Below are 27,481 nucleotides of genomic sequence, written 5' to 3' on the forward strand. Positions count from 1 at the left end.
GAGATTTCTTAAGTCGTAGTGTCTGAGAGCAGTGGTTCTCAACCTTCCTACCGCTGCAACCTTTTAATAAAAAAAGTTCCTCATGTATCCCACAACCATAAAAATTATTTTGTAATTTTGCTACTGGTAAGAATTTTAATATAAATATTTGTGTTTTCTGATGGCCTTAGGTGACCCGTGAAAGGGTTAACACTTGGGTCTCAACCCACAGGCTGGGAACCACTGGTCTAAGAGCCTTAGTACCTCTTGCTTCTCCACAGCTGAGTCCCAGGTTTATGGACCATTTATAGTTTAACAAAATGGAGGGGTACAGAGTACATTCATTGTACATTGGAACTGGGGTAGGGCAAGGGATGCTACTGCAGACATGGGGATGCACAGTCAAAATGTGTATTCAATGTACAATGTAGATACACAAAAGAAAGCCAGGGAAGAAGTAATAAAGTACAAGCTTGTTTAAATCTACATTCTACCTTGTTTTCTTTTTATCATAACTTTAAGAATGTTGCCAAATGTGGTGATGCATGTCTTTAATCCCAGCACTCGGGAGGCAGAGAGAGGCAGGAAAATCTCTGAATTTGAGGCCTACCAGGTACACACAGTGAGTTCCAGGCAGCTAAGAATACATAGTGAGACCCTGTCTCAAGCAAAATGAACTAAATTAGTTGGGGATGTAGTCCAGTGCTTGCCTAATACAGACAAGACTCTGGGTTTGATTCTAAGCACAATAAACAAGCCAATTAATATTTAAATTATTAGGTGCCAGAGACCTTAAAACTTCTGTTGGATGTTTTAAGATGTTTTAAGATGACCTTAAAACTTCTGTTGGATGTTTTAAGATGTTGGATGTTTTAAGATGGCTCATCAAGTTAAAAGCATTTGCCACCTAGCCGAAACAATCAGATTACTTTAGTAGACTAATTAATGGTTAAGTAAACATGGACTATCTATTCCACAGAATACTAAAAGAATGAAGTATTGGTACCCACACAACCTGGGTAGTCATCAAATATTGATGCAAGTTAAAAAAAATCACCAAAATACTCTAAGGGTTGCAAATTATATATTATTGTAACAACTGCCCCCAGCCCCTAGACTATACCTCTGACTCTTCCAGAACACACTATATAGATCAAGTTGGTTTTGAACTCAGAAATCCTCCTGCTTCTGCCTCCTGAATGCTGGGATTAAAGGTATGCACCATTATGCCCAACTATTATTCTTGAAAATGACAAACTTGTAGAAAGGAGAGCAGATTAGTGATTCCCTGCAGTTAAGGTTATGGGGCTTGGCGGTGGTAGCCCACGCCTTTAACCCCAGCACTTAGGGGACAGAGGCAGGTGGATCTCATTCAGAGCCAGCCTGGCCTACAAAGTGAGTTCCAGGACAGCCAGGGGTACTCAGAGAAACCCTATCTGGGGGGAGGAGTATGGGGGAGGGAAGAAAAGTGTCAGTAAAAAAGTATATGTGATGATAAATTGTGGTGATAAAACTCTCTTATAAAAGTCTTGACTATAGCAGAATCAATATCTTGGTTCTGATTCTAGTTGCTAATACCAATTACTGTACCGTATGTACTATAGTTCTATGAGATGCTACCATGGATGAAACGGTAAATTATACACAGAATCTTGTATTATATCTGATACTGCATATATATCAATTGTCTTAAAAGGCTTCATTTTGAAGATTAAACTGTTCTTAGGGTTGAGTTTGCCAGGAAAGAGGACTTTCTGAAAAGAAAGACAAACTGAAATTGGGCCAACAAAACTTGAATGCAAGATGTGTGCTAGCCTGAGGAGTGAGTGGCCAAGGCCAATTCTAAAGAGATACTGTTTAAGAACTGGGTACAGTGGCTCACGCCTGCAATCCCAAAAAGGTCACCACGAGTTTGAGACCAACTTGGTTTACTTAAACTAACAGGGCTCCATGGTGAGACCCTGTCTGAACAAAGAGACATTGAGGTAACTTCAACCTTTTGTATGCAGAATTAACACACTGCCAAATTAAATAATTTGTTTTCTTAAAGATAAAACAAGTTGTTTTCAAATTTGAGAATATATAAACAGAGGCCAGGTGTTGTGACAAACACCTCTGATTCCAGCACTCAGGAGGCAGGGGCAGGTATTTCTCTGTCAAATCAAAACCAGCCAGGGCTGTGTATTGAGACCGTCTTAAAAATGGGGGGGGGGGGGAATCCAAACAGCTGGCAAGATGGTGCATATATATAATATTATAGGCACTTGCTAGAACTCACATGGTAGACAGAACCAACTCCTGAAAAGCTGCACCTCAGACCTCCAGGTGCAGTGGTATTAAGAAAAATATACCTAAACAAGGCCTAGGGATATAGCTCAGAAGTCAGTCTGTTTATCTAATATGCAGGAAGGCCTGAGTTCAATTCCCAGCAAACCATAATCTATATATGGTGTACATTCCTGTAATTGCAGCAGACAGTAAAGGCGAGGAGAGGGTATTTAAGGTTATCTCTGTTCACACAGGAGTTCAAGACCAGCCTGTGATACATGAGACTGCGTCTGAGAACAAAGGAGCCAGTGAGGTGGTTCAGCAGGTGAGAATGCTTGCTGCCCAGCCCAACAACTTGACTTCCGTCCCTGAGACATCCCTCATGGATGGGGAGAATTAACTCTCCCAAGCTGTCCTATGACCTCCACATACATGCCCCCCACAACACATAAAATAGATGTTTAAAGAAACCAGACAAAAACTAAAATACCCAAACAACGTTAATTTGAAATGTGATGTGCTATTGGATGGCCACTTCTGATGGAGAAAACCACCGGAAAGTGGTTACTAAATGCCAGAGGCTACAAGGAAAGATCGTGTTTTACCAAATATCTGGAAAAAGATTTTGAGTGTTTTGTCAAAAAGATGTTTCAAGCCAGGTGTGCTGGTATATGCTTTTAATACCAGTGCTCGGGAGAGGAGGCAGAAGCAAAGTTAAAGCAGTCCTGGTTTTGAGACAGACCTTGTGGCAAAAGAAAAAAAACAAAAGGATGTTTCAGATAGTAACCTTTTTTCCCAGTCAAGAAAAAATGTTCTTGAAAAACCAAAAAAAAAAAAAGAAAAAAAACATTATTTGATGCCTATAAATTAGCTATATTTTGAAAGGAAAACAGATACTACTGTTGTCTAGCAAGCATTACAAGATGCTAACCTATACCCCTTTCTTTCTCTAGGTGGCCCCTTGTGTTTAAAAAAATAATTTTTTTTATTATATTCGTGTGTATAGGTGTTTTCCCTGCATGTCTGTCTGTGTACCCACAACAGGCCAGATGAGGGCATGAGATATCCTAGGGCTGGAGTTACCATGTGGATGCTGGGAACTGAACCTGGGTCCTCTAGAAGAGCAGCCAGTGCCCACTTCTTAACCACTGATCCATCCCTTCATCTCCAGGTCTCTCCTGTGCTCACAGTGGACCTAGACTTTCTAGATTCAGCTGATGGACAATGTTCATATCCTAAATTGATGATGTAAAAATATATAAAAAAATCACATTCCACCCTACAAAAACAAGAAAGGAAAAATTCCCCTCCTGTAGTTCATTATCAATGAACTACATAAATCAAAAAGTATATGGCCAGAATTAACACTGAGTAAATAAATTATAATAAAGTTATATTATTTATTTATCTATAAAGAAATATATGTATAAAAACAAATGTGTACAATGTATGGAATATAGTAAAGAGTAAAATGTAAATATGCAAAATATTTTAAACACTACTGTGACTGTGGTCTTTCAAGAGTTGTAAATTTTAAAGTAAACAAAGAAACAAGCATAACACCTTAAAAGTTTTAGTTATACTATTTTTATTCCAAAGAATAAATGCTGAACAAACTCTCCAAATCACAAAATTTGAAAGAAGCCTTTGATCTTCTGCATGGGCTGAGGTAGGCGTCTGCACAGCCGTGGGGCTCGGGAGCAGTCTGCTGCCCTCTAGAACACCGAGGACGTAGGTGCTGAGCCCTGCTAGTGAGCTGTTAACGGAAGTTTCCCTTCTCGTTCCCCAGAGAGCTGCTCAAATTGTTTGTTCTTGGGCTTGCACCATCTCTTTCGTGACAGTTACTATGTTTTGTTTAAAAAATCAAATTGTTGCTTTACATGACCTCTGAGTACAGAAGTATTACTGTGATGTTTAAAACACTGATTGATTGTACTTGCTTAAATACTTTCTCAAATTGATTTTGCATTTCTCTCTAATGATCAGTAAAGATGTAAGATTCTGAGGTATCAGTATGTTCCCTTTTGGTTTAGTAAGACTTCAGTCACACAGTGGTTCTGTACATTACAAACTTTTGTACAATACGCCTCTTCCCAGTATTCGCGGTAGCTCCAGATATTACAGAACTGACATCTGAGGCAGAACACCAGCACATAAAATAAAATCGTTTCAGGAAATCACAGTCTGTAGTCCACACTGAATTTTGAAGGGTGGAAATGTTCTTCCAGTCTGGTGACAAGCTCCTACTACCCAACAGCTCTCCACATCAGTGATGAGTAGCCATGTCTTTATGGTGCATACCACTCTGACTTGATTTGGAAGTATGCACTCAAGATTGATGAAGCCTTTTATGAATCACCCTTCTAGAGCTTTCTGCTCAGGAGCACCAGAACTGTTCCAGTGAAGGAATAATGTATTATGAAAACCTGACTCCCAGAGAATTCCAGTTTCCCTCCTGCTGCTTCTCAGACTAGCTTTCATGTCTACCTAAATATCACTAGTTCCATTATATGTTAGGAAATACAACAAAAATTTTTCATCCACGGGATGAAGTTTCATCTCTGAAACAGGAAGCTGACAATACCCTACCTTGCTTATGAAATTTCCTAAGGATAAGAGGAAAAATTATGAGAAATTGCACTGATCATATTATATCTAAGTGCTGTTTTTCGGTATTCTGTTTTTAATGGCAGACAACAGCTCTGTTAAGTCTAAACTAGGGAAAAAAAATGACATTTCATTCAGAATCTCATTGTTTGGCAGCTAATCTGATTAATTTGGGAATGTGACAGATTTTAGTTCTATGTCCGGTCCCTAACTAAGACAACAATGGTAATTTCCGATGACAATGGCTCTCTGGGCATCATCTCACACGCCCCTGTCCAGCTGCTCACCTGTAAGCTGTGCCAGCTGGAGTGAGGCTCCCACGCTTACGGTACTTGTTCTTCTCAGAGAACCAAGGCCTTACATTCTGTGCCACAGCCATGAAGAAACAAGTGAACCTCACTGCACAACATCTCATACACATTTCCTCATTCTGCACAAGACATGATGCATCTGAGCCAAATATTGCTACCTACAAGATAGTATATGCATTTTCAGGGCAACAGACAACTAACTAATCAAATGCCTTCATTTTGCTGCAAGAGTTCACTCGTACTTTGCAAAATATATACACTGTTCATAGTACCTTCCTGAAGCCCTGACTAACATCAGTAGAAGTGAAGATCCTGTTTCCTCAAAAAATGTGTCAAAATACTATGTGTTGCAATATTACTTATGTTCCTAAAACAAAATAATTTCCCTTTACAAGCTGCTTTTATGTTTTCTTTCTAATTGCATTTTGACTTTGTGTGTGTGCGCGCACACATGGGCCACAGGGCATATGTGAAGGTCAGAAGACAACTTGAAGACTCTGTTCTCTTTCCACTATTTGAGACCCAGGGTTCAAACTTAGGTTGTCAGGCTTGGCAGCAAGCACCTTTACCTACTATCCTGCTTTTGGTTTGAGCAAGACCTCACTCTGAAGCTCAAGCTGACCTGGAACTCATTATATGGCCTAGGCAGACCTTGAACTTGTGGCAATCTCCTACCTCAGCTTCCTGAATGCAGAAATTACAGATATAAAGCCACCACAACTGGCTACAAGGTACTATAGTATTTGTTTCAGTAAAAAAATCAAACTCTTGGTTAAATGTCATAACTGAATGTCAAAAGTGCCTCCAGGAGATGTATAGTTTCACTTTGTTAATTCTCTTATTGATTAAAGTGTTCCATAGACTGAAAATACAGTCAAATAATGAAGTTCAAGTTTCTTTCATTTTCAGTTGATCACAAATTGGACAAAAATGAAAAAGCAGAACTTCTCCAAGTTCACAAAGCTTAGCTAACACTGAGACACTGGCTTTTTCCTAGTAGCATACAATATTTGACTTCAACAAAAATATTTAGATAAGTTTCAAAGTTCTCTATTATTGTATGGGTATCCACTGAGGATGATGATTTGTACATTTAGCAATACTGAACTATGTATCTAACTAAGCTAAGTAATTTGCAGAAAGGAAAAATAACAAAGTATCCCTTTCCAATTGGTTTCAAACTTTACAGAGACAGACTTGAGATACAACTGTAGATCACTGTAAATCTGATCTTATCACTAGAACCCGCAGGATGTAAATATTCCAGTTGTATATTGTTAGGCGTTTGTCAAATGATAACCAAATGTTTTAAGCTTGTAAAATAGTATTTGGATGATGGATACTGCCATGGATCTCTCTGCCTGATTTTTTTATGTAAGCGCAGATATTCTAGTAAACTAATTTTCATCTAGTCAGTCTTTGGGTTATCACTTCTCGATACATAATAGAGATGTAGATAAGCAACAAAAAAATAACAAAGAAGTCATCTAGAAAGCCCAGAATTCCAAACAAGGCTTCAGGTACAAAATCTAGAGGTGATATTAGATAGAAAAAAGCCCCCATTAAACAAAGCATTATCCTAATTCGGAACATCCAGAAGAGACCCCCAACTGAAAACACTTCCCTGAAGGCATGTCTCAGCAAGGTGGGGAGATCCATGATTCTTTCCATAAGCTGAAGGAGGAAAAGCAAGCACGACAATTTAACATCTATTATATCAAATTAAAAAGTAATATAATTAAAAAAAAGTAATATAATTTTTGTACAATGTATAAACTCAGCTAAGATGAATTAAGGTGTTTGACACACATAATACTAGGTTTTCCAATTATGGATTTTATTTAAAAATAGTTTAGTTAGTAGATTCTTATAAAACAAATTTTATTGTAGATAACTAAAAAGTAATAAAGTACTAAAATGCTTAAAATGTGGGATACAGATACACATTATCTGAATGTCTAATACTTCAAATGCTACAAAATTTTGAAGTGTTCTGAAAAATAAAAATTTCTAAAGTCTAAAACTCTGGGGCCAAAATGTTTTGGATTTCAGAACATGTCAAATTTATGATTTTAAGATCTTCAGATTTGGGGGGCTCTATTTGTAAAGTCCATGCAAATACTCTGAAATGAGAAAACATGTCTCAAGCATTTCAGTTAAGTGGTTCTAAGTCTAAAGTCATGCAAAATTCAAGTATCAATAATCTGATTTAACAAAATGAGTCAAGAAACCATAGGCCAGGAATGGTAGCTCACACCCATAGTTTCCAGCATCAGGAGGTTGGAAGGTAGGAGGATCAACAATAGCTCAAGGCCAGTCTAGACTAGAGAATGAGACCCTGTCTCAAAAAAGTTATGATATAGGCTTATAGTCTGAGATTTGTTCCCAGGTGCCAAATATACTATCAAGATATATCTGGGCTGGATTAAAAGTAATCAATTATCGTAAGAGGTGACCTTGGGTTACAACTTTCTAACATACTAGAAATAATTTAACAAAAATTGAGTATTTAATTACCCAGGAGAATTACTAAGAACTAAAAAGTTGTACAGAAAATGCCTTTGTAACAATAAATAAATAATAAAACACCAGACTATGTACAGTTTTATAACACTGGGGACTGAACCCAGGGCCTTTGGTGGGCAAGTGTTATACTTGAGCTATATCCCCACATCTCTTTTTTTTATTCAGAGAGCAACTCATCACCTTGAATTTGTGATCCTCCTGCCTCAGCTTCCCAAATACCTGGGATTACATGTCTGTTCCATCAGCCCTGGGTAAGTATTATACATTAAAACACACTCAGGGGGGATAAAGAGATGGCTCAGAGGTTAAGGCACTGGGTGTTCTTCCAGAGGTTCTAGGTTCAATTCCCAGCAACCACATGGTAGCTTATATTCATCTATGGCGGGATCTGATGCCATCTTCTCGCATAAAGGAATACATGCAGATAAAGCACTCATACATAAAATAAATCTAAAAAAAGAAAACCCACACAAAGGTGTGTGTACACACATATGCAGGGCAGAGGGCTACCACATTCCATAGATATCCCTAGAGAATATGTGTAAAATAAATAAAATAACCTGGGGTCGGAGAGATGGCTCAGATGTTAGGAGCACTTACTATCATTGTGGAGGACCTAGGTTCAGTTTCCAGCACCCACACTGGTGGCTCACAATCACCATTCCAATTCCAGAGATACTCATGTCCTCTTTAGGCCATCATGGACACCTATATGCATGTGGTGTACATACACACATGCAAGAACACACACACACACACACACACACATATACATATACATATATAAACAAAACATTTTTAATGCTAGGTCAAAAACTAAGTATGAGCATAGTGACACATACCTTTAAGCCCAGTACTTGGGAGGCAGAAGCAAGTAGACCTATGTGATTTCAAGGCCAGACTAGTTATATATTAAGTTCCAGACAAGCCAGGGCTACATGTCTCAAAAATAAAAAACTGTGGCCCCTGTGAAGGCTCTAACTTATTGACTAGCAATGATGGTTAAAACTTGGTCCAAAACACCTGATAACACTTTATATAGTCCAGGGTCTCACTGTAAATCTGATTTTACAAATAAAAAAATATAAAGGTTCTTTCTGACTTTGCACCTGCTGTAGCAGTACTTACAGATCTAGGCTGCCCTGAGAATCTCCGGTTATAATCATTAACATCTTGATGCAGTCTTACAACATCCTGAGACTGATCATCTTCACCAAAGACTGTGAGCAGTAGAGTTACCTGTGTATTACAGGAAAAAGCTGTTACACCTTCTGCAACATTATTATTAGTTTCTCACTCTGTGTTGTTCAAAAGACTGATAAAAGCTTCTGAATGTGTATTTCATTCATTCCTTAGGTAAAGGCAACATGGGGAACAAGTAAATAATTACACTGCCTTACTGTAAAATGTCATACAAAGTGTAAATTTTAATTCCTCCAAGATAAAATGGGCTCCACATCTAAACACTTACTCTAATATTTTCTTGCCTGTATCAGAGGCTAAAACTCAGTTCTCTGGGAAAACATACTTGGAAATAAAAGGATAAGAAAACCTTCAGTAACAGTGTTAAAAATATTTTCAAAAACATTAAAAATATAAACCTTATGTTAGCCAGGTGGTGGTGGCACACGCCTTTAATCCCAGCACTCGGGAGGCAGAGGCAGGCAGATCTCTGTGAGTTCGAGGCCAGCCTGGTCTACAAGAGCTAGTTCCAGGACAGGCTCCAAAAGCTACAGAGAAACCCTGTATTGAAAAACAACAACAAAAAACAAAAACAAAAACAAAATACCCTTATGTTATCAAAGAAAAGACTGAGCATTTCTGAATGATTCATTTCTACTCAGATTCAACATCTTTGAGTGATATATAATACAGAAATTACAGTACTGCATGGCCTGACGCTCTGAAACACCAATTCCTTTTGTAAAAAGCAGATATAAGTCTTGGTACTGTTGCTAACAAAGATTGGTTTTGCTACTTTCATGGCCATGATAAAGATAGCACACAGTTGCCTCAGGACAGTACAGAGACCTTGAAAAATTATAGCTAATAACGTAACAATATGCAAAGAATAGTTGCTGATAAATATGAGATAAAATGGAAGGGACTCAAAACAGGTTTAGTGGGCCAGAGAGACGGCTCACTGAGTAAGAGCGCATTGCTGTTCCAGAGGTGCTCGTGACCATCTGTAATGGGGTCAATGCCCTCTTCTCTCACCTACAGATGTACATGCAGACAGAGCGCTCATATGCATAGTCTATATCTATATCTATAAATCTTTAAAAAAAGAACAGGTTTAGTTTTGAACCATTATAGATGGTTGGTTTTTTTTTTTTTATCCTTTTTTGGCTTAAGAAAACCACTGATCAGTGTCTCTTTCCTGCTGCATTTGAATGTGGATGTAGAACTCTCAGCTCCTTCTCCAGCACCATGTCTGCCTGCATGCTACCATGCTTCTGGCCATGATGATAATGAACTAAATCTTCCAAACTGTAAGCAAGTTCCAGTTAAATGCTTTCCTTTCTAAGAGTTGCCGTGGTCGTGGTGTCTCTTCACAGCAATAGAACACTGGTTAAGACATGGTGGAATTTACTTTTAGTTCAAGATATACTATCTGGCCTCCATGTTTCTGGCAAAAGGTAAGAGCTACTGGCAGTTTGCTTAAGGCAATTCGATTGGCCATGTCACACATCAGCCACAGAAACAGTTAAGGGCGGAAAATCAACTTCTCTTCTGATCATGTGAGAAAAAGTGAAAAGTGAATGATGTACAGAAATAAAAGGAAACGAAGAAAATCTAGCTTTCCCGCTCTCACAGTAATGGGAAAATGACAGCTAAAACAAAGGATATGCACGCAGGAGATAACATTTGCCACATGATTAACTAGTTCATTTATTCCTTTGCTGGTCATAAAACAAAGGCTTAGGAATTGGGATAAGTTTATTTATTACTTGCTTCTCACTACAACTGCGGGATTTCAAATATAATTCCCTTTTTAGCATACCTGAATGAGTTCTTAAAATGTACTTTTAAAAAACTTAGTGAAGTCATAGACATAGTAAGTAAAAATTGAGTTTGGCTAAAAAAGTAGCTCAATTTAAAATTTAAAACTGTTAATCCTGGGCAGGAAAGATGGCCCAATGACTAAGAAAACTTAGCTCTTGCAGACTGGGTTCAGTTCTCAGCACCAATATAGTAGCTCACAGTCACTATAAGTTCAGTTCAAGAGAATCCAGGCTCGAGAGGCCTTCTTCGGACCTCGTGGGTTCTTGCACACACAGGCTGTACATACATACACATAAAACATTTTAAAACAAAAAACTGCTAATATTTGTGAAATGAAATAACACTACCGTTTGTCTACAGATTGGACAACTGATTGCACCAAGCCAGGACCCATATCGCCAGTATGCAATTATGCAGGAACCTAGTGGAACAAGAAAATATCAACAATGAAGCTTTAAAGTCTATATATACTGGCCAAGTTTCAACTATTTAACAGCATTACCTTTCTTTAAACACTGTTTATTGTTTATTAAATATTCCTTGAAACAAATTATTTCATTCAACCAAACCCACAGGTAAAATTAAAATCTAGCAATCATTTTCAACCATTAAAAAACATTTTTATTTCAACTACTAATTAACAGACATTTTATACAATAAAAAACAATTATTAAACACCTCAGTTACTGAGGCCTCACAGAAAATAGTTTCCGATGTAAAATAAACATGGTGTTAAATATGATAAACTTAAATACTTTTTGTTCCAAATTTGGTGTATTTGAAAAATACTTGTTTTAGTTCACTGAGCCAGCAGGCTGTGTTGACACATAGCTATAGTCCCAGTACTGGGAGGCCACCTTGGGCTACCCAGTGAAACCCTGCTTCAACAATAACAACGGTTTAGAAAGTCAAATTAAATGAGGTGTGGTGGTTATAATCCCTTCACTTAGAAGGTTTAGGTGAGAGGTCAGGAGTTTAAGACCAACTTCAACTACACAGCAAGTTCAAGACCAACCTTTCCTCCCTGCCATTCCAAAAACTGAAAACAAAATCACTGGAATATGAGGCTTCCTTGATAAAATGTCTATCCTAGTTTAATATTTGAAGTACTTACTCTCCTAGATGATATTCATGAGGAAGGGGAAGCTGGCTCAGTCAGTAAAGTCTCCGCTGTACAAACATGAGGACCTAAGTTAGTCCCACAAACCTGGTGTAGGCGGTCCTTCTGACTTTGTGTTGCTCTCATTGGTTAATAAAGAAACTGCTTTGGGCCTGTTGATAGGACAGAACTTAGGTAGGCAGGGAAAACAGAACTGAATGTTGGGAGAAAGAAGGGCGGAGAAAGAAGGGCAGAGTCGGAGATAAGTCACAGATCCACCAGAGACAGACGCTGGGAATTTTACCCAGTAAGACACTGCCACATGGTAATATACAGATTAATAGAGATGGGTTCAATTAATTTGAGTTAGCCAATAAGAAGTTAGAGCTAATGGGCCAAGCAGTGTTTTAATGAATACAATGTCTGTGTGGTTATTTTGGGGCTAAGCTAACTGGGCGGCCAGGACAAACAAGCAGCCCCTCCTTGCAACACAAACCAATGTAAAATAGTTGGACACTGTAGCACACACATGGGATCCCAGTACTGGGGAGACAAAGACAGGCTGATCTCTGGGGCTCACTGGCAACCAGCCCAGCCTACCTAGCAAGCTCCATGACAATAAGAAGGCCACCTCCCAATTCAGAAAAGAGAAAAGGTCAGGCCTGGGGAGTTGGCTGAATATGTAAGGTCAGAGTAAGTATAAAAGAATGTTCATCGCGATACTCGTGTTCATTTTTTGCTACTGTTTAAATCCAGGTTCTGCAATTTGTGCCTGTGATGCCAAAGCAGAAAAGGTGGCAATATGAACATTCCTGGGCCTTGATGGCCACCCAGTCTAGCAAATGAGCAAGCTCCAGGTTGAGTGAGTTTCTATCTCAGAAATATGGTAGAGAGTGACTGAGGAAGTCACCACCACATGCACACATACCCATCCCACCCCCCAACACACACACACATGAGAAAGAAGAAAGAAGGTATTCTGATGACCAACACCTGAGATTGATATGGGCCTCCACAAGCACCCTCCCCATACACACATGTATGCCACAGAAACACACACTCACACACGAAGATATTCATGGGCAACAAAACAACCAAAGATGACAACCCTGCCTGTGAGAAGACCTCAAAAGTGGGTAGGGGCACTCAGCAGATAAACACTTAGCTTCAATCCATTAACATGAAGGAACATTTTTACTGCCTGATGATTTTAAAGGGCCAAACAGAGAGCTTTGCGTATGCCAGGCAAGTACTCTACTAACTAGCTACATCACCAGCACCCACGTTCCTTACTCTGACCTCTCTGAGCCAGAATTTGGAAGAAGTAATAGCAAACCAATTGTGGAAAACAAAGTGATGTACTCAAATCAGCTAGAAGATAGCTAAGTCTTAAATCGTGCAATGCTAAGCAAAAAGGAGTAGATATATACAGATGGCAGCCTAAGTACAGCACTTGAGCCGAACTTTGTAGGACAGCTGAGGTACAGACAGGTAGAAAACAGGAGACAAGACACTTGTATTCTTTATGAACAAGAGTTCAAGCAGAAAGGAATGGTTTGTGAGAATACCAGTGAACAACCGCTTGGATTAGCAGAAGCTGGCCAAGTTAGGGAACAGTCAATTCAACAACTTCAAGATGAGTTTAAAAGCGAAACTATTATTACTGTGTTAGTTACAAAGTTTATTAAGTACTTTGGGTATTCTAATTTCACACAAAATCTGTATGAAAGCAAAACTTGGGGCTGTAGAAATAGCTCAGTTGCTGAAGTGCTTGTCCCCAGAGTCCATGTGAAACAAATGAAAGCCAGGAGGTTAGGGAGTTGCATTAGTGCCCGAGTTTGGCTCTGTAGCACTGATGTAAAAGCCAGGTACTGTGGCATGTATTTGTAACCCCAGCACGAGGGGGGAAATTATGGGGGATTGCTGGTCAGCTAGTCTAACCTAACCACTGAGTTCCAGGTTAGAGGAGGGGATGTGACAAACTAAGATAAACCAGGTGTAGTGACATACACCTTTAATCTTAGCACTAGGGTGGTTGATACAGGTGGATCTCTATGAATTTGAGGCCAGCCTGGTCTACAGTGAGTTCCAGAAGAGTCAGAGTTACATTAATAGAGAAACCCTGTTTCAAAAAAAACCCCAAACAAACAAGAAAACAAAAAGCCACCACCACCAACAACAACAACAAAAAACAGACTGGCAACAATATCAGTACCAATCTCTAACCTCAACATATACATATGTGAAAATGGGTATGCATACACACATGCACACATACTTGCATGCCCACACAAATGCATGAGCCTGTACACATACAAATATATACACAGGTGCATACACACACACAAAAAAACCCAGAAATTAATTTATTAGTGATATTTTCGCCTGATACCATGTCTTAGCTTTATCTATGACCTTTTCACCCAAAAATTCAACCTACTTTGATAGACATCACACTCATTTAGCCTTGAGTATCTTTTCCTCAAACTAGGGTGTGGGTGTCCTTATTATGCCAGTTATGTAACACCATTTGGTTTCACTGAAAAACTATGACTCAGCAGATTAAATGCTTCAATTCATCTGCTATTAGACACTTGACTGTTTTTTTATTCAATTTTCTCCCTTCATAGAAAAGATACTTAAGTATCATCTGGTACAAGAGATGACTGAACTTTCATCTGGGTCACAATCTCTCTGAATCTATTTAATTGCAAAATGAGAACAAAATTTCACAGGCCTGACAGTTAAATAATGCAAACCTTAGATGCAAATAAGATGATTCTATTGCTGTTAGTATTCTAATTTACTGTAATGGAGCAGAGGGGTTATGCTACATAAAAGAACTACTATCCAGAAAATTTATTTGAGAAATTGCATAACAAGTTCTTTACTTTTGAATTTACTAAGTAAGTAAATGTATGTAGCACGGCTCAGTTGGTGGAGTGCTAGCTTAGCATACACAAGGCCTTGGGTTATCAATATTCCCTCAGCACATAAAAGAGGTATGGTAGTGCATGCCTAAATCTCAGCACCTGGGAGGTAATGTGGATCAGAAGTTCAAGGTCATCCTGGGCTACATAGCACATTTGAAACCAATCTAGGATACACGAGACCCATCTCAAAAGAAAAAGGTAGCTAACAAGTGGAGCAGGATATCAGGAGCAATCTAAACTATTACCTCAGACTCAGAGGTAACAGCAAGAACACAATACAGCCATCTTTCAACCCACAGGATTATCCAGCCAGTGAATCAGCTATGCCTGAGTTGGCAAACAAGTTCATTTTGTCTGCCAAGCCTCACAGACTGCTAACACCTGCCAGAAGGACGACCAAGACCCTGTCTAGATTCAGGAGGTGGGTCAGATGGATCAGGAGCACCTATCACAGGTCTGAGAGCAGCAAGATGTCTGTCTCTCCTGATGGCCATTAGCTGCCCTCCCCCACTTGATCCTTATTATCCTGCTATTCAGCATTCCCGAAAGACAATTAAAAGACTGAAATGAGGCAGGCAGATGCATCAGTGAGCAAAGCACTTGCTATTCAAGCCTGAGGGCCTGAGTTCAGATCCCTAGCACCCATGTAAGGCTGGATACAGTGACACAGTCTGTAATCTCGGTGCTCTGGAAATGGAATGTGAAGACAGGAGAAGATGCAGAAGCTTGTAGGCCAGCTAGCGTGGCATATGCAGAAGTGAACAAGAGACCCTATCTCACGGTGGAAACAAGGACTCACTCAGATTTGTCCTTTACTATCTCTACACAGCCATGACACCTGGACTAAGGCAACAAACACAAAGAGTCTTGAACCAAAACAAAAGCTGAAAGACCATCAGTAGAGCTCAGAGAAGGGCTGGACAGAGTTCCTGAGAGAAGAAATACCCTCCCTTGGCCAAGGTGAATGATAAGTTCCATAGATAATCCAGTGTTCTATCATATGTTAGAGAACTGGGCAAAATACCTTAGTGAGGTTGGGCATGGTGGTACATGCCTGTATCCCAAAGTTTTGGAGGTGAGGTAGGAGTATTGCCAGTTAGTTCAGTGTCTGGCTGTTGTACAAAGCAATATATTGTCTCAAAAAAAATCCAAACTAAAACCATAGCTGAGTCTGGTGGGATAGGCTTTTAGTCTCAGCATTTGGACGGCAGAGGGAAGTGAATCTCTGGGTTTGAAGAAATTCGGCCACACAGCAAGTTTTAGGCCAGCCAGGGCTACAAGGAGAGACCCAGTATTTAAGAAGAAAATCTTGGGGAGTTTGAAATTAATGGCTGAAGGAACATAGAACTAGATTCAGTATAAGAATCACAATGTATGGAAAACTCTGCACTGCAAGGTAGAGATTTCAAATATCCCCATCAAACACAGCGGTATCAATAATATCAATATATCAATAATAAAACTGTAAAGATTCTATGATGAAGTCAAACAAAAGACACAAAAGAGAGGACACTAATAAAGGATCATGATATGCTACATTTTAAATTAGTCTTTAAGTAAAAATTCAGAGCATACTGGGAATAATTAAGAATTATCTTAATTGTATATACTAATGGGTTAGGACGCTTCTAATATCCTGCTCACTAGCCATGTTTATGTAGTATCTGTAGGTCCAAGGGGTAAAACATAAAAAGAAAAACACTTTGTTATTCAACTTGAGGCTGATAGAAAGGAACAAATACCGACACTGAAAATTAGACCTAGTGACGACATAGCTAACCTAGAGCAGTGCTTAGGAGTGTTCATCTTCCTGGAAGCCACCAATCAAAGCAGAATTAAGCAGAGAGCGTAAAGACAGATCTAGGTTGTTTGAAAGCTAGGTTACTCATTACAAAATTTCTTGCCTTCTCTGAACCTCAGTTTCTGACTTGTGAGGTTGGATGAGATTAAGTATATTATTCTTCCAGTACACAGCGGGCACATCCCAATCTTGTATGGACATAATAAGAAATAACGGTATCTTGATACTCTCTATGAAGTCTCTTAGGGATCAGGAAAGCCAATGTGGGACAGCAGGCACCTCTCATTGACACTGATGTGAAAATACTCCCTTGTATGCTGACATGTGTTCTAGGTGTCTCATTCTCTATCTCCAACTCCTTAAGGTCACACAGAGAGAGTAAAGACAGGTAATAGAGGTTTGTGGCTTAGTTCTTGAGAGAACACTCTTGCTATGGGAAATCTAAATAACAAATAAACTGACAAAAGTTGAAGAAGGACTCAGTGGACCCATAGTGTTACTAGTAAACTTGAACTCTTCCTCCAAGAAACACATTGCTAATGATTTAGAAGGTTAATGAACTTCGGTTTTCTTTCTAAACCTTAGAACCCACAAATGCTACTGCACTAAATAGATAATAAATTATGTTTAATACCTGTCTATCTGTGTGTATATATACTATTACACAGACAAAGGTGTGTGTATATACATACATACATACATACATACACACTTTTTTGAGATTGGCTCTCATGTAAACCAAGGTGGTCTTAAACTTGCTTTCTAGCTGAGGATGACTTTGAACTTCTGATCCTTCTGCCTCCACTGAGTACTAGGATTAAGGCATGCACCACCAAGTCTGATTACAGCCCTGGAGATCAAGTGCATGAAGGCAGGAACTCTACCAACTGATCTACATCCTCAGACTTTACTATATTTACCATTTAAATAATATACTACTGTTGGGAGAGCAACTAGAACAGGACATCAGAAGCAACCTACTTTTCTCAAGAAATAGAAGATGTGATAAAAAGAAGATTATCAATCCAACCTATGTACACACATAGGTCCTGAGTAGTCATTTTAACCAAGTATGATATTGTTTGCTTACCACAAAAAAGATGTCCACAGTTTGTTTCAACAGGAAGGGAGGCCTGATGTAAGCAGATTGGACAGTACATTTCAGTGTAGAACTGCTGTCGAGGAGGAGCAGGGACATCCTGGTGAGAGAACACAGACACACCTCTCAGAACAGAAATTACACATACATAATGGCTTAGGGTCTTACAAGACTGAAAAGTTTACAAAGTTATACAGTTTTATTTAAACTACTTGGCCTCTACTTTCCTTCCTAAACACAATTTCAAACCAAAATATAGATTAACTCAAGGTTTGTCTTTTACTTTATTATAGTGCATACGTTATTTTGAGTTCCACAAGCGAATATATAAACTAGAGAATAAGAAACACCAGGCTTTATAGCAGAATCATCATCAAGAAACCAGAGAGACTTCATCCAGCGATTGATGGGAGTGGATGGAGAGTCCCACAGCCAAATATGAGATGGAGCTTGGGGAGTCCTGCAGAGGAGGGGAGGGAAGGTAAAAGGAACTGGAGGGTCAGGGACACCATAAGAACACGGCCCACAGAATCAACTGACTAGGACTCGTGGGGATTCACAGAGATGAGGGAACCTGTAGGGAGGGCTCTGATGTAGGTCCTCCGCATAAATGTTATGGCTGAGCATCTTGGTGTTCTTGTGGGATGCCTAACAGTGAGAGCAGGGGGCTGTCTCTGCTGTGCCATGTTTGGTTGATATCCCTGGGAGGCCTGCTCTTCTCCGAGGGGAGGTAGAGGTAAGGTGGGGATAGATCTGGGGGAGAAACTGGGGAGAGAGAAGACAGGGAAAATTGTGGTCGAGATGGAATATATGAGAGAAGAATAAAAGAGAAAAATAAATTTAAAAAAGAAAAAAGAAAGAAACACCAGGCTTCAGTGTAACTCCATGGGAATGCACCCACTTAGCATGTAAGAAGCCCTGGGTTTGATCCTTAATACCATCGAAAGAGAAAAAGTAATATCAGACTATTATTCTTAGCATTCATTTAAAAACTTTTTAACATTTTCAATTTTGGGGTTTTTTTTGAAATAGGTTCTTGCTATGTAGTCCCGGCAGACCTGGAATTTACAGTTCTTTAACAGCTGTCCTCGGAAAAGGGCTGCATGTCTGCTCTACCTTCCACAAGAACAGAACTAAACTTCAGCGAAGAGTTGCGAATGCTAGAAGAAGAAAAAATTGAACACCACTGAACTTTGAACTTTGGTCCTCACAAAGCCATGCGAGTAAATGTTAATATGCTTTTCAGTGGACATGCCTGGAGTCCCAACAGCAAGGTAAGAAGTCCAACTTACCCTTGGCTATCTAATAAGTTCCAGGCTCAGGCTACATGAGACCTTATCTCAGAACCCCAAACCAATCGAATGCATACATTTATGCATATTCCTTGGATATCACTGTTATGATCCAAGAGCCATGTTGACTGAAATTACAGTATAAGACGCACACATCAAATATCATTCTGAAATATAAGAGCCATGAAGGCCAAAACTCCACTTGTAGGATTCACTGTAGTACCTAAGGACCTGGACAACTAGCTAGCACTAACACAAAATGTACAGCTTTATCGGGGACTGGAAAGCTGGCTCAACAGTTTGTATGTTCAGTTCCCAGAACTCATATGATGGCTCACAACCATCTGTAATCAATTTCCAGAGAGTCTAACATCCTCTTCTGAATTCCATGGCACTGGGTACATACATGGTGCACACATACACACACACACACACGAGGCAAAACATTCATATACATATAATAAATAGGTATTAAATTTTTTAAAAAATAATCTTCACAAAAAAATCAAATTTAGTAAATACAAATAGAACTGTAAATTGAATTAAATAACTTTGATGCAATGTCAAGAAATTGGAATTAGAATTTTATTATTTCTTTTTTTAAAGATTTTATTTATTTATTATATATACAATATTCTGTCTACATGTACATCTGCAGGCCAGAAGAGAACATCAGATCTCATTATAGACGGTTTTGAGCCACTACGTGGTTGCTGGGAATTGAACTCAGGACCTCTGGAAGAGCAGTCAGTGCTCTTAACCTCTGGGCCATCTCTCCAGTCCCGAATTTTATATTTCTTAAGACAGCATCAAATTAACCCAAGATGGTAAAGTCACAGCAGTCTTAATATTATAAAAAGAAAATAGTTAAATACTAAAATAAAAGAATTCCACCTTCATTTTTTTTAAAGAATGTTCTATCCCTTTCTGAACGGAAACAAAGGAGGAATGGAGGGGAGGCAGAGTGGAGGTTACGGGAAGGAGATGAGGGACGGGAAACTGCAATCGGGATATAAAATAAATTAAAAAATTTAATTAATAAAAATATTTTAACATAAAAAACAAGAATATAACAACAAAAGTCTAATGTGGTAGCTCACACCTGTAATCCCAGCATTAGGGAGGCAGAGGCAAGTATGTCTATGAGTTTGCGGCCAGCTTGGTCTACATAGCAAGTTCTGGGCCAGCCAGGAATACATGATTGTGTCTCAAAAAAAAAAAAAAAAAAGAGCAAACAAAATGAAAGCAAAGCAAAACAAAGAAAGAAAAGTTTTTACTGCATTTCAGCCAAGGCCAATTATTATTCCTATACAAGTAACAAATACAAAAATTACTATTCTCTTTTTAGAGCAAGTTAATAAAAATCATGTATGTATCAGTATAATTAAGACTCGTCAATCTGCTGCTGAGTTTGGTGGCTCTTGCCAGTAGTCCAAGCCCTTAGGAGGTCCTGGTGGTTTGAATGAGAATGGTTCTCATAGGCTCATATGAAATTTGAATGCTAGGGCTCTAGGTGGTGAACTATTCTGGGAAGGATTAGGAGGTTTGGTGTAAATGGAGACTGCTCGTTCATTTCCCAACTGCTCAGACCCAAATAATCACACAGAAACTATATTAATTCAACTACTTGGCCAATAACTTAGGGATATTCCTAAATGGCTAAATTAACCCATTTCTATTATTCTGTGTATCGCCACAAGACTGTGTCATACTAAGTAAGGTTCCAGCGTCTGTCTCCTTCTGCAGCTACATGGCATCTCTTTGACTCTACCTACTCTTTCTCTCTATCTCTGTTTTGATTTCCTGTCTGACTTTACTCTGCTAAGCCACTGGCCCAAACAATTTTATTCATCAAACAATAAAAGCAACACATATACAGGACATCCCACATCAGTCTGGCCTTGTCAGATGAGGTATGTCACTGAGGGTGGGCTTTGAGGTTTCAAAAGTCTACCCAGGCTTCTCTTACTCTGCCTCCAATTTATGGATAAAACGGAAGCTCTCAGCTACTGCTTCATAGATATGCCTGTCTGCCGCCATGCTTCCTACCATGATGATAATGAAGTAATCAACCCTCTGAAACAGTAAGCAAATCCCCAATTAAATGCTTTTTTTTTTTTGTAAGTTGCCTTATTCTCTACACAGCAGAAGAAAATAACTAAGACAGAGGTGGAGAAAAAAAAATTAGGAGTTTAAGATCGTCCTCAGCTACCCAGCAAGTTCCAGGCCAGACAGAACACATGAGACTGCCTTAATGTCCCTCCAACCCCCACAAATAAAGAAAATGTTAGCTGGGAAGTGGTGGTGCATGCCTTTAACCCCCAGCACTCGGAAGGCAGAGGTAGGCAGGTTTCTGTGAGTGTGAGGCTAGCCTGGTCTACAGAGTGAGTTCCAGGACAGCCAAAGCTACACAGAGAAATCCTGTCTAGAAAAACCAAAACAAAACAAGGTGCTTAATCTGAAAAACAATATCATATAATGTAAGAAGTAAAGAAGTTGATGTTTCTCAAATGTTATTTTCCAACATCCCATCACCACTGCATGTAAAAGGAAGTTAAAACATCCCCTTACACAAATATACATACTACATAACCATACCTGCTCTGTTTGAAGTTGCTCTCGAAGCACCCTGACTAGTTCTTGGTTTTCTGGATGAATGTTCTGCTGTACATTTCTGTTAGAGAGAATGGAGTGAATTTTGAAAAATCTATCAATATTAACCCATCTGCATTATTAGACTAATTTTTGACCGCAAGCTGATGAGATAGCTCGGTTGGATGCAGGCACTTGATGTGTGACCCTAATGATCCGAGTTGGATCTCCAGAACCCATGTCAAGGGGAAAGAAGAGAACTAGCTCTACACAGTTGTCCTCCAGTCCCATTAATAATAATTAACAATTCAGAACTCATTTATTTGGTGTGCATCTACGTGTATGTGTGTGGGTATGTGTGCTATAGTACACATGGGCAGGCCAGAGTATAACTTAAAGGAGTTGCTTCTCTTTTACTGTGTGCGTTCTGGAACTGAACTCAAGTCACCCGACATGGCAATTGTATTTGCTCATTGATCCTAGCCCAATAAATAAATTTTTTTAACTTTAGAAAAAAAACTACATGGGGGTTGGAAAGATGGTTCAGTGGTTAAGAGCACTGGTTTCTCTTCCAGAGGTCCTGAGTTCAGTTCTCAGCAATCACATGGTGGCTCACAAACATCTATAATGGATCTGATGCTCTCTTCTGGCATACAGATTGAGCACTCATATACATAAAATACACAAATAATTTTTCTTAAAAATTAAAAAAAAAACTACCGGTAACTTAATGTAACAAGTGTAACTGACGTTGGAAACTGCACTCCAATCCCAGGATTGTGCATTCTACGTTACTCTGTAACGACTTCCTCACAAATCTAATATCATTGCTGGTATCAGGTTTAAATGGTAAATGATAAAATCCAGATGCCCGGTATCTTGGGAATTTATTACAACCTAATAATTAATGTATAGAACAATTAACAGATTTCTTTTGTGAAGTTTCTTTAAAATAAGCAGTTAGATAGTTTTAGTTTTACATATTATACATGTAAATACTTTTTCACATCTAACTAGGTCTTTCTCCTAATTTTTCATGTTTAAGGAGAAGGGAAGGCTGCAGAAATTAAAATTATATAATGCAAAATGCCAAATCTAACTGTGCTGGTTGGTTTTTTGTTAACTTGACATAAACCTAGATATATCTGGGAAGAGAGAACCTTAATTAACTGAGAAAATAAATGATTGACATTCAACTCACTGAAGGTTGAGTCACCCCTGGGCAGGTGGTCCCCAGGTGGTAAAGAAAATCAGTTAAGCAAGCCATGAGGAGCAAGCCAGTAAGCAGTGTTCCTCCGTGGTCTCCGCTTTAATTCCTGCCATTCCTACCCTGATTTCTCTCAGTAATGGAGTGTGACCTGAGAGCTCCAAAAAGAGACCCTTTCTTCCCCTCCCTGCTTTTGGTCATAGTCTTTATCACAGCAACTTTCTTGGTAATGATCTTTATCACTGCAAACTAAGGAATGAGCATACCACTAACATGGTAACAAGTACAATGGAAAATCAGAAGCAAGAAGTCAGCAGCTAATGTAATAGAATGGGGTTAGGCCAGGAGAGCACTGGCATCAGTAATGAGGTTGTTTTGTTTTGTTTTGTCTTGTTTTGGTTCACTTTTTCTGACTAACTATTTTGCACGAATTATCTGTACCACCAACTAGCTGGTGGAGTCAATTATAAAATTTTTTAAACTAGAATACTCTCATAGGAAATACTGATTTTTTAAATCAAAATGTAAACTATGAATTTAAATAACCCAGGTAAATCAGTAAAAAGTACTTATTCAAAGCTTAATAAAAGTAGCATTCAAAGCTTAATAGCAAATAAAATGCTTTAGTACCAATACAGAGTCACTGAAACCAGCAATTCTAGGCAGACTTAAAGAGTCACTGACCTCTAGAAAGACACAGGACCTTTAATCTCACCTGAACAGAGCATATAGGAGAGTAGCCACCAAAGCAACGCTGACCAGCACAGCCACAAGCACTTGATCGCTCACTCCCTCTATAACCGAGTCGTCCTGTCGCAGACTGGCGACTTCACTGTGGTGTTTGGCCATTACAGGTCTAAAATAAGAAGACAGAAGTGAAAATGAAATATATCAATAAAAGCAATATAAGTATGGCTTACTCCTAATATATCTAATACTTACAGCATGCTCTTTAACATAGGTACCATTAAGTACAGCTCCAGTTAAGGTTCCCCTACTAATGACTTTTTTTTTCAATTTTCCAGAGTCATTATTTGGGGAAGAAAATGCTATTTTCTCTAAGGAAACTATTTTTTAAATCACCCATATACATATTTTTTAAAGTAAAAGTTTTTAAAAATACTTTTCCTGGAGGGCTAGAGAAGTAGCTCAGTTGGTAGAAGAGCTGCCTCTCACACACAAAGTTCTGGATTTGATCTCCAGGTCTTTATAAAATGGAGTGCAGTACTGCATGGAGGCCAAGGCAGGAGGATCACTTCGGGTTCAAAGACAGTTTGCATTACATGATGAATTCCAAGCCAGCCTGGGCTACAAGGTAAAACCCCAGTCTCAAAGGCAGAAAAAAAAATTGAAACAAAACCAAAAAGTAAATTAAAACATTTTCTCAGTTTAGGCTTAGTTACTTTAAGGAAAAGATATTCTCCTACCCTAGTTGCTTTCCTCTAACTCCTGAATATCAAATAAAGTCTCTAAGTAGATGTCATCCCTCTGTCGTAGCACCTGAAAAGGAAACACAGTCGTCCACAGCTTATTACCCAGCACATGCTCTGCACACAGAACTTAGTAAAGGGACTTACCAAGTGTACACGCACTAAAGAGGGAGGACTGAAAACTCCTCCCAAAATTCTACAGAAAACAATAGCACCCGACACTGCAAGTATGATAGGAGACAACCCAACTACACTATGGGTCAACTGCAGGTACCTCTCCCCAACACCCCAGTGAACAAAACTGTAATGCTCAAAGTCTTATGTGATAACTAAAGGGAAATGATGGGAGTATTCACTAAATAAAGTTCTGTACTGTGAACAATACTGCACTGAAAAGTTTTAAACAAGACTAAGGATGGAGTGCTTGCCTACCGTCCATAAACCCGGCTTCAGTCCCTACCACAAAATGAACTTGCTCTCACCCGGGGAGAAGCACATTTGAAATACTGTAAGGACAGGTCAGCGAGCCAGTTAAGACCTTTTCTTTAGTAGGTATTCTCATTTTTAAGTTAGAAATGCTACGGCTGTGATTTAAAGTCCTGAGGACAGGGCTGGGAATGCAGGTTGGTAGAGTGCTTGCTGTACACACATAAAGCTCTGGGCTCCATTACTGGCACCTTGTAAACATGCTGGGGAGGGACAGACAAGAGGCGCAGGAGTTCAAGGCTCTCCTCCGCTACATGAGCACTGTCTCAGAATGTACTTGTAGGTCAGGTGTGATGGCACAGCCTTTAATCCCAGCACTCGGGAGGTAGAGGCAGGTGGATCTCTGTGATTTGGGGGCCAGCTGGGTCTAAATAGCGAGTGCCAGGACAGCCATGGTTGTGCAGAGAAACCCTGTTTAAGAACGAACAATCAGAGAAAGCAGAGCTTGGCAAGCCAAGCACATCGGCTGAGGCATCACAGCTGTCACCAGTATTCATATTTCTCCCATGCTATTCTTCAGCAGTGCATCTGAGAAAACTGGATAACTGAAGCCGTTGTGGGGACCCACAAACAGCACCATCTGTCAGGGACCACCCACCCAGCACAGACTAATAAGTGGCTTATTCCTGGAAGAAGAGAGGGAGACATACTATTAGTGTATTGGAATAAAGTTAAAATGTAAGGGCACAAGGGCATATTAAAATCATACCAGGGAAACCAGAAACAAGGACTTAGCCAACATGGCAGACCATGGAAAGTGTAACTCTCTCACCTGGACCCAATAAAAGTAACAGACTCCTTAGTTAGGGTTTCTATTGCCGAGACAAAAAAAAAAAAAGACCAAAAAGCAATTTGGGCAGTTAAGGGTTTATTTGACTTACACTTCAGCATTGCTGTTCATCACTAAAGGAAGTCAGGAACTCAAACAGGGCAGAATCCCAGACGGAGGAGCTGATACAGAGGCCATGAAGGGAAAGCTGCTTTCTCCATGGCTTGCTCAGTCCACCTTTTTACAGCACACAGGACCAGCAGCCCAGAGATACCACCACCCATAATGGGCTGGGCCCTCCCACATTGAATACTAATAGAGAAAATGCTTTACAGCTGGATCTCATCGGGACATTTCCTCAACTGAGGCTCCTTTTTCTGATGATTCTACCTTGTGCAAAGTTGATACACAAAAGCCATCAGTACAACACTGACTGGGATGTACAGTACAACTAAGCTGGGATGACACAGCCCCAACCACCTGTGGTCTGACACTTGACGTACGCATCAAAGACCAGCCAGCAGAGGACTCTCTAATTGTCCCTGGGGTTTCAGCCTGGCTTGGTCCTGTTATCAGCACAGCCTATTCAACTGCTGAGCCTGCTCACCCACCTGACCTTCAGTTTGGCTTTTTACCTTGTGGCTGGACGGACTCTGGCTTCACTCTCAAAGCCTGACTCCAGCAGCTCCTTCCTGGCACTGGTCTGGTTCATTACCTATCAGTGCAATTTCTCTCAGCCCTGAAATCTTTTGAACTCTGCTGTAGCCTCTTTAACTGTAAAACATATATATACACATATAGATACAGTTACTTGCGCCCTGTGGTATGTGATATAAGAGTTAATGTTACTAATTAAGACTGGAATAAAAGGACTATTGCCTCAGTCATATTACCAAGGCACGTGGGATTATATGACAAACTGATGTCACTGACCCTTGTGTATTTAATGCTATTCCATAGTCCAATTCTGAAAAGTCACAAACATGTTCATCTGTTCTGACACGTGTGCTCACAGCCAAATCCAAACTTTGTCATATGGAACAACAACACCTTCTGCTGAGTTCATGGACTGCTGTGGTTCAGTACGAGCCTCCACCTGATGAAGGCCTAGAAAGACCGCTCAGAAAAGTCCCCAACACATCTATCTTGGGTCATTTCCCAATGCTGTCAGGGAAAGGGGTAGGGGAGATACGTCAACAGAGGAACAAACAAACAAACAAACAACAAAAGAGTCAGGAAAAGAAATTCTAGAATTTCTCATAACAAAGTAAATTTGATCATTCCCCAGCCCTCAAGTTCATGTAGCAACTTGATGATCATGTGGCTTCTCCAATGACTCTCAAGGAGCTTTTAATGTAATTTCTGTCCTGAAAAGTAATTAGAAATACAAAATACACCAGGAATGATACATCAGGCATAAAAACACCTTGGACTCAGAAGGCTTGAAAAGACATACTTTAAATCAATTGTATCAAAGTTCTGACAGCCGAGAGGCTGGAGTAAAGGTGGCTACCATTAGGCTACCAAGGTCCCTTCAGCAAGGCTGTGGCCTCCGAGCCAGGGACAATGCCAAGTCAACCCAACATGTACTTACTATTCACTTACCCAACAAGATGTAGTCACTGAAAGGTGACACAGGTTTCTACAGAAACAGTTTAGTACGGAATGCAGGAACTCTAGTCTGACAAAGATCCAGGGGCACCCACACAGAAGTCACAAGCAGAGGAGATTCAAAGGTAGGATTGCTAAAGGTATTTCTGCACCTGTAAGAAGAATGTTTGCAAGAAGAACCTTTGAGACGAAGAATGTTTGCAAGAAGAACCTTTGAGACGGCTTCGGCTAAGATTTACTGTTTATTTTTGGTACCAGGGATTGAACCGGAACACCGATGTTTGCTAGGGTAATGAACTAGCACAGCATCCTCAGTCCACCATTTTTCCCATCTATAAAATGATCGATTACATGTGATCATTAAGCGACAGTGGATAAAAGTATCATTAAAAAACTCAATGCTGCTTGGAAAGGTCTAAGTGCTCAGGGAGAAAACCAACTTCTAATGGGAAAGGGGAACTGCAA

The 27,481-nt window shown here is 39.6% G+C and overlaps 1 protein-coding gene across 5 annotated transcripts; it reads right to left on the bottom strand.

The window, feature by feature from the left end:
- Nucleotides 1-3,818: 3,818 nt before the first annotated feature.
- Nucleotides 3,819-27,154, bottom strand: Rnf170 (ring finger protein 170). 5 transcript variants are annotated; one of them, XM_048456484.3, is made up of 9 exons: nt 27,011-27,154; nt 26,339-26,569; nt 26,041-26,179; nt 23,436-23,576; nt 21,520-21,595; nt 17,621-17,729; nt 11,045-11,118; nt 8,820-8,930; nt 3,819-6,839 (listed from the first exon to the last, which is right to left on the bottom strand). In XM_048456484.3, the coding sequence occupies exons 3-9, from the start codon at nt 26,115-26,117 to the stop codon at nt 6,570-6,572; spliced, it is 858 nt and encodes a 285-aa protein (XP_048312441.2). In that variant the 5' UTR covers nt 26,118-26,179; nt 26,339-26,569; nt 27,011-27,154; the 3' UTR covers nt 3,819-6,569. The 5 variants fall into 5 exon arrangements, with proteins under 5 accessions (XP_048312441.2, XP_048312443.2, XP_048312434.2 ...); XM_048456486.3 differs by lacking the exons at nt 26,041-26,179; nt 26,339-26,569 and adding an exon at nt 24,148-24,220; XM_048456477.3 differs by lacking the exon at nt 26,339-26,569.
- Between the last annotated feature and the right edge of the window lie 327 nt (nt 27,155-27,481).

Source organism: Myodes glareolus, chromosome 23 (genome assembly GCF_982192425.1).
Source record: "Myodes glareolus chromosome 23, mMyoGla1.1, whole genome shotgun sequence".
NCBI lineage: Eukaryota > Metazoa > Chordata > Mammalia > Rodentia > Cricetidae > Myodes > Myodes glareolus.

Bases quoted from the DNA above. Each gene is read 5' to 3' on its own strand.
- Rnf170 (XM_048456477.3), bottom strand. From the start codon at position 26,117: ATGAACCAGACCAGTGCCAGGAAGGAGCTGCTGGAGTCAGGCTTTGAG. The intron at 11,119-17,620 runs GTAAGCAAACAA...TTGTTCCACTAG, and splicing joins CTGTGGACATCTTTTTTGTG to GTTCCTGCATAATTGCATAC. The intron at 8,931-11,044 runs GTAGTGTTATTT...TGTAATACACAG, and splicing joins GTCCAATCTGTAGACAAACG to GTAACTCTACTGCTCACAGT.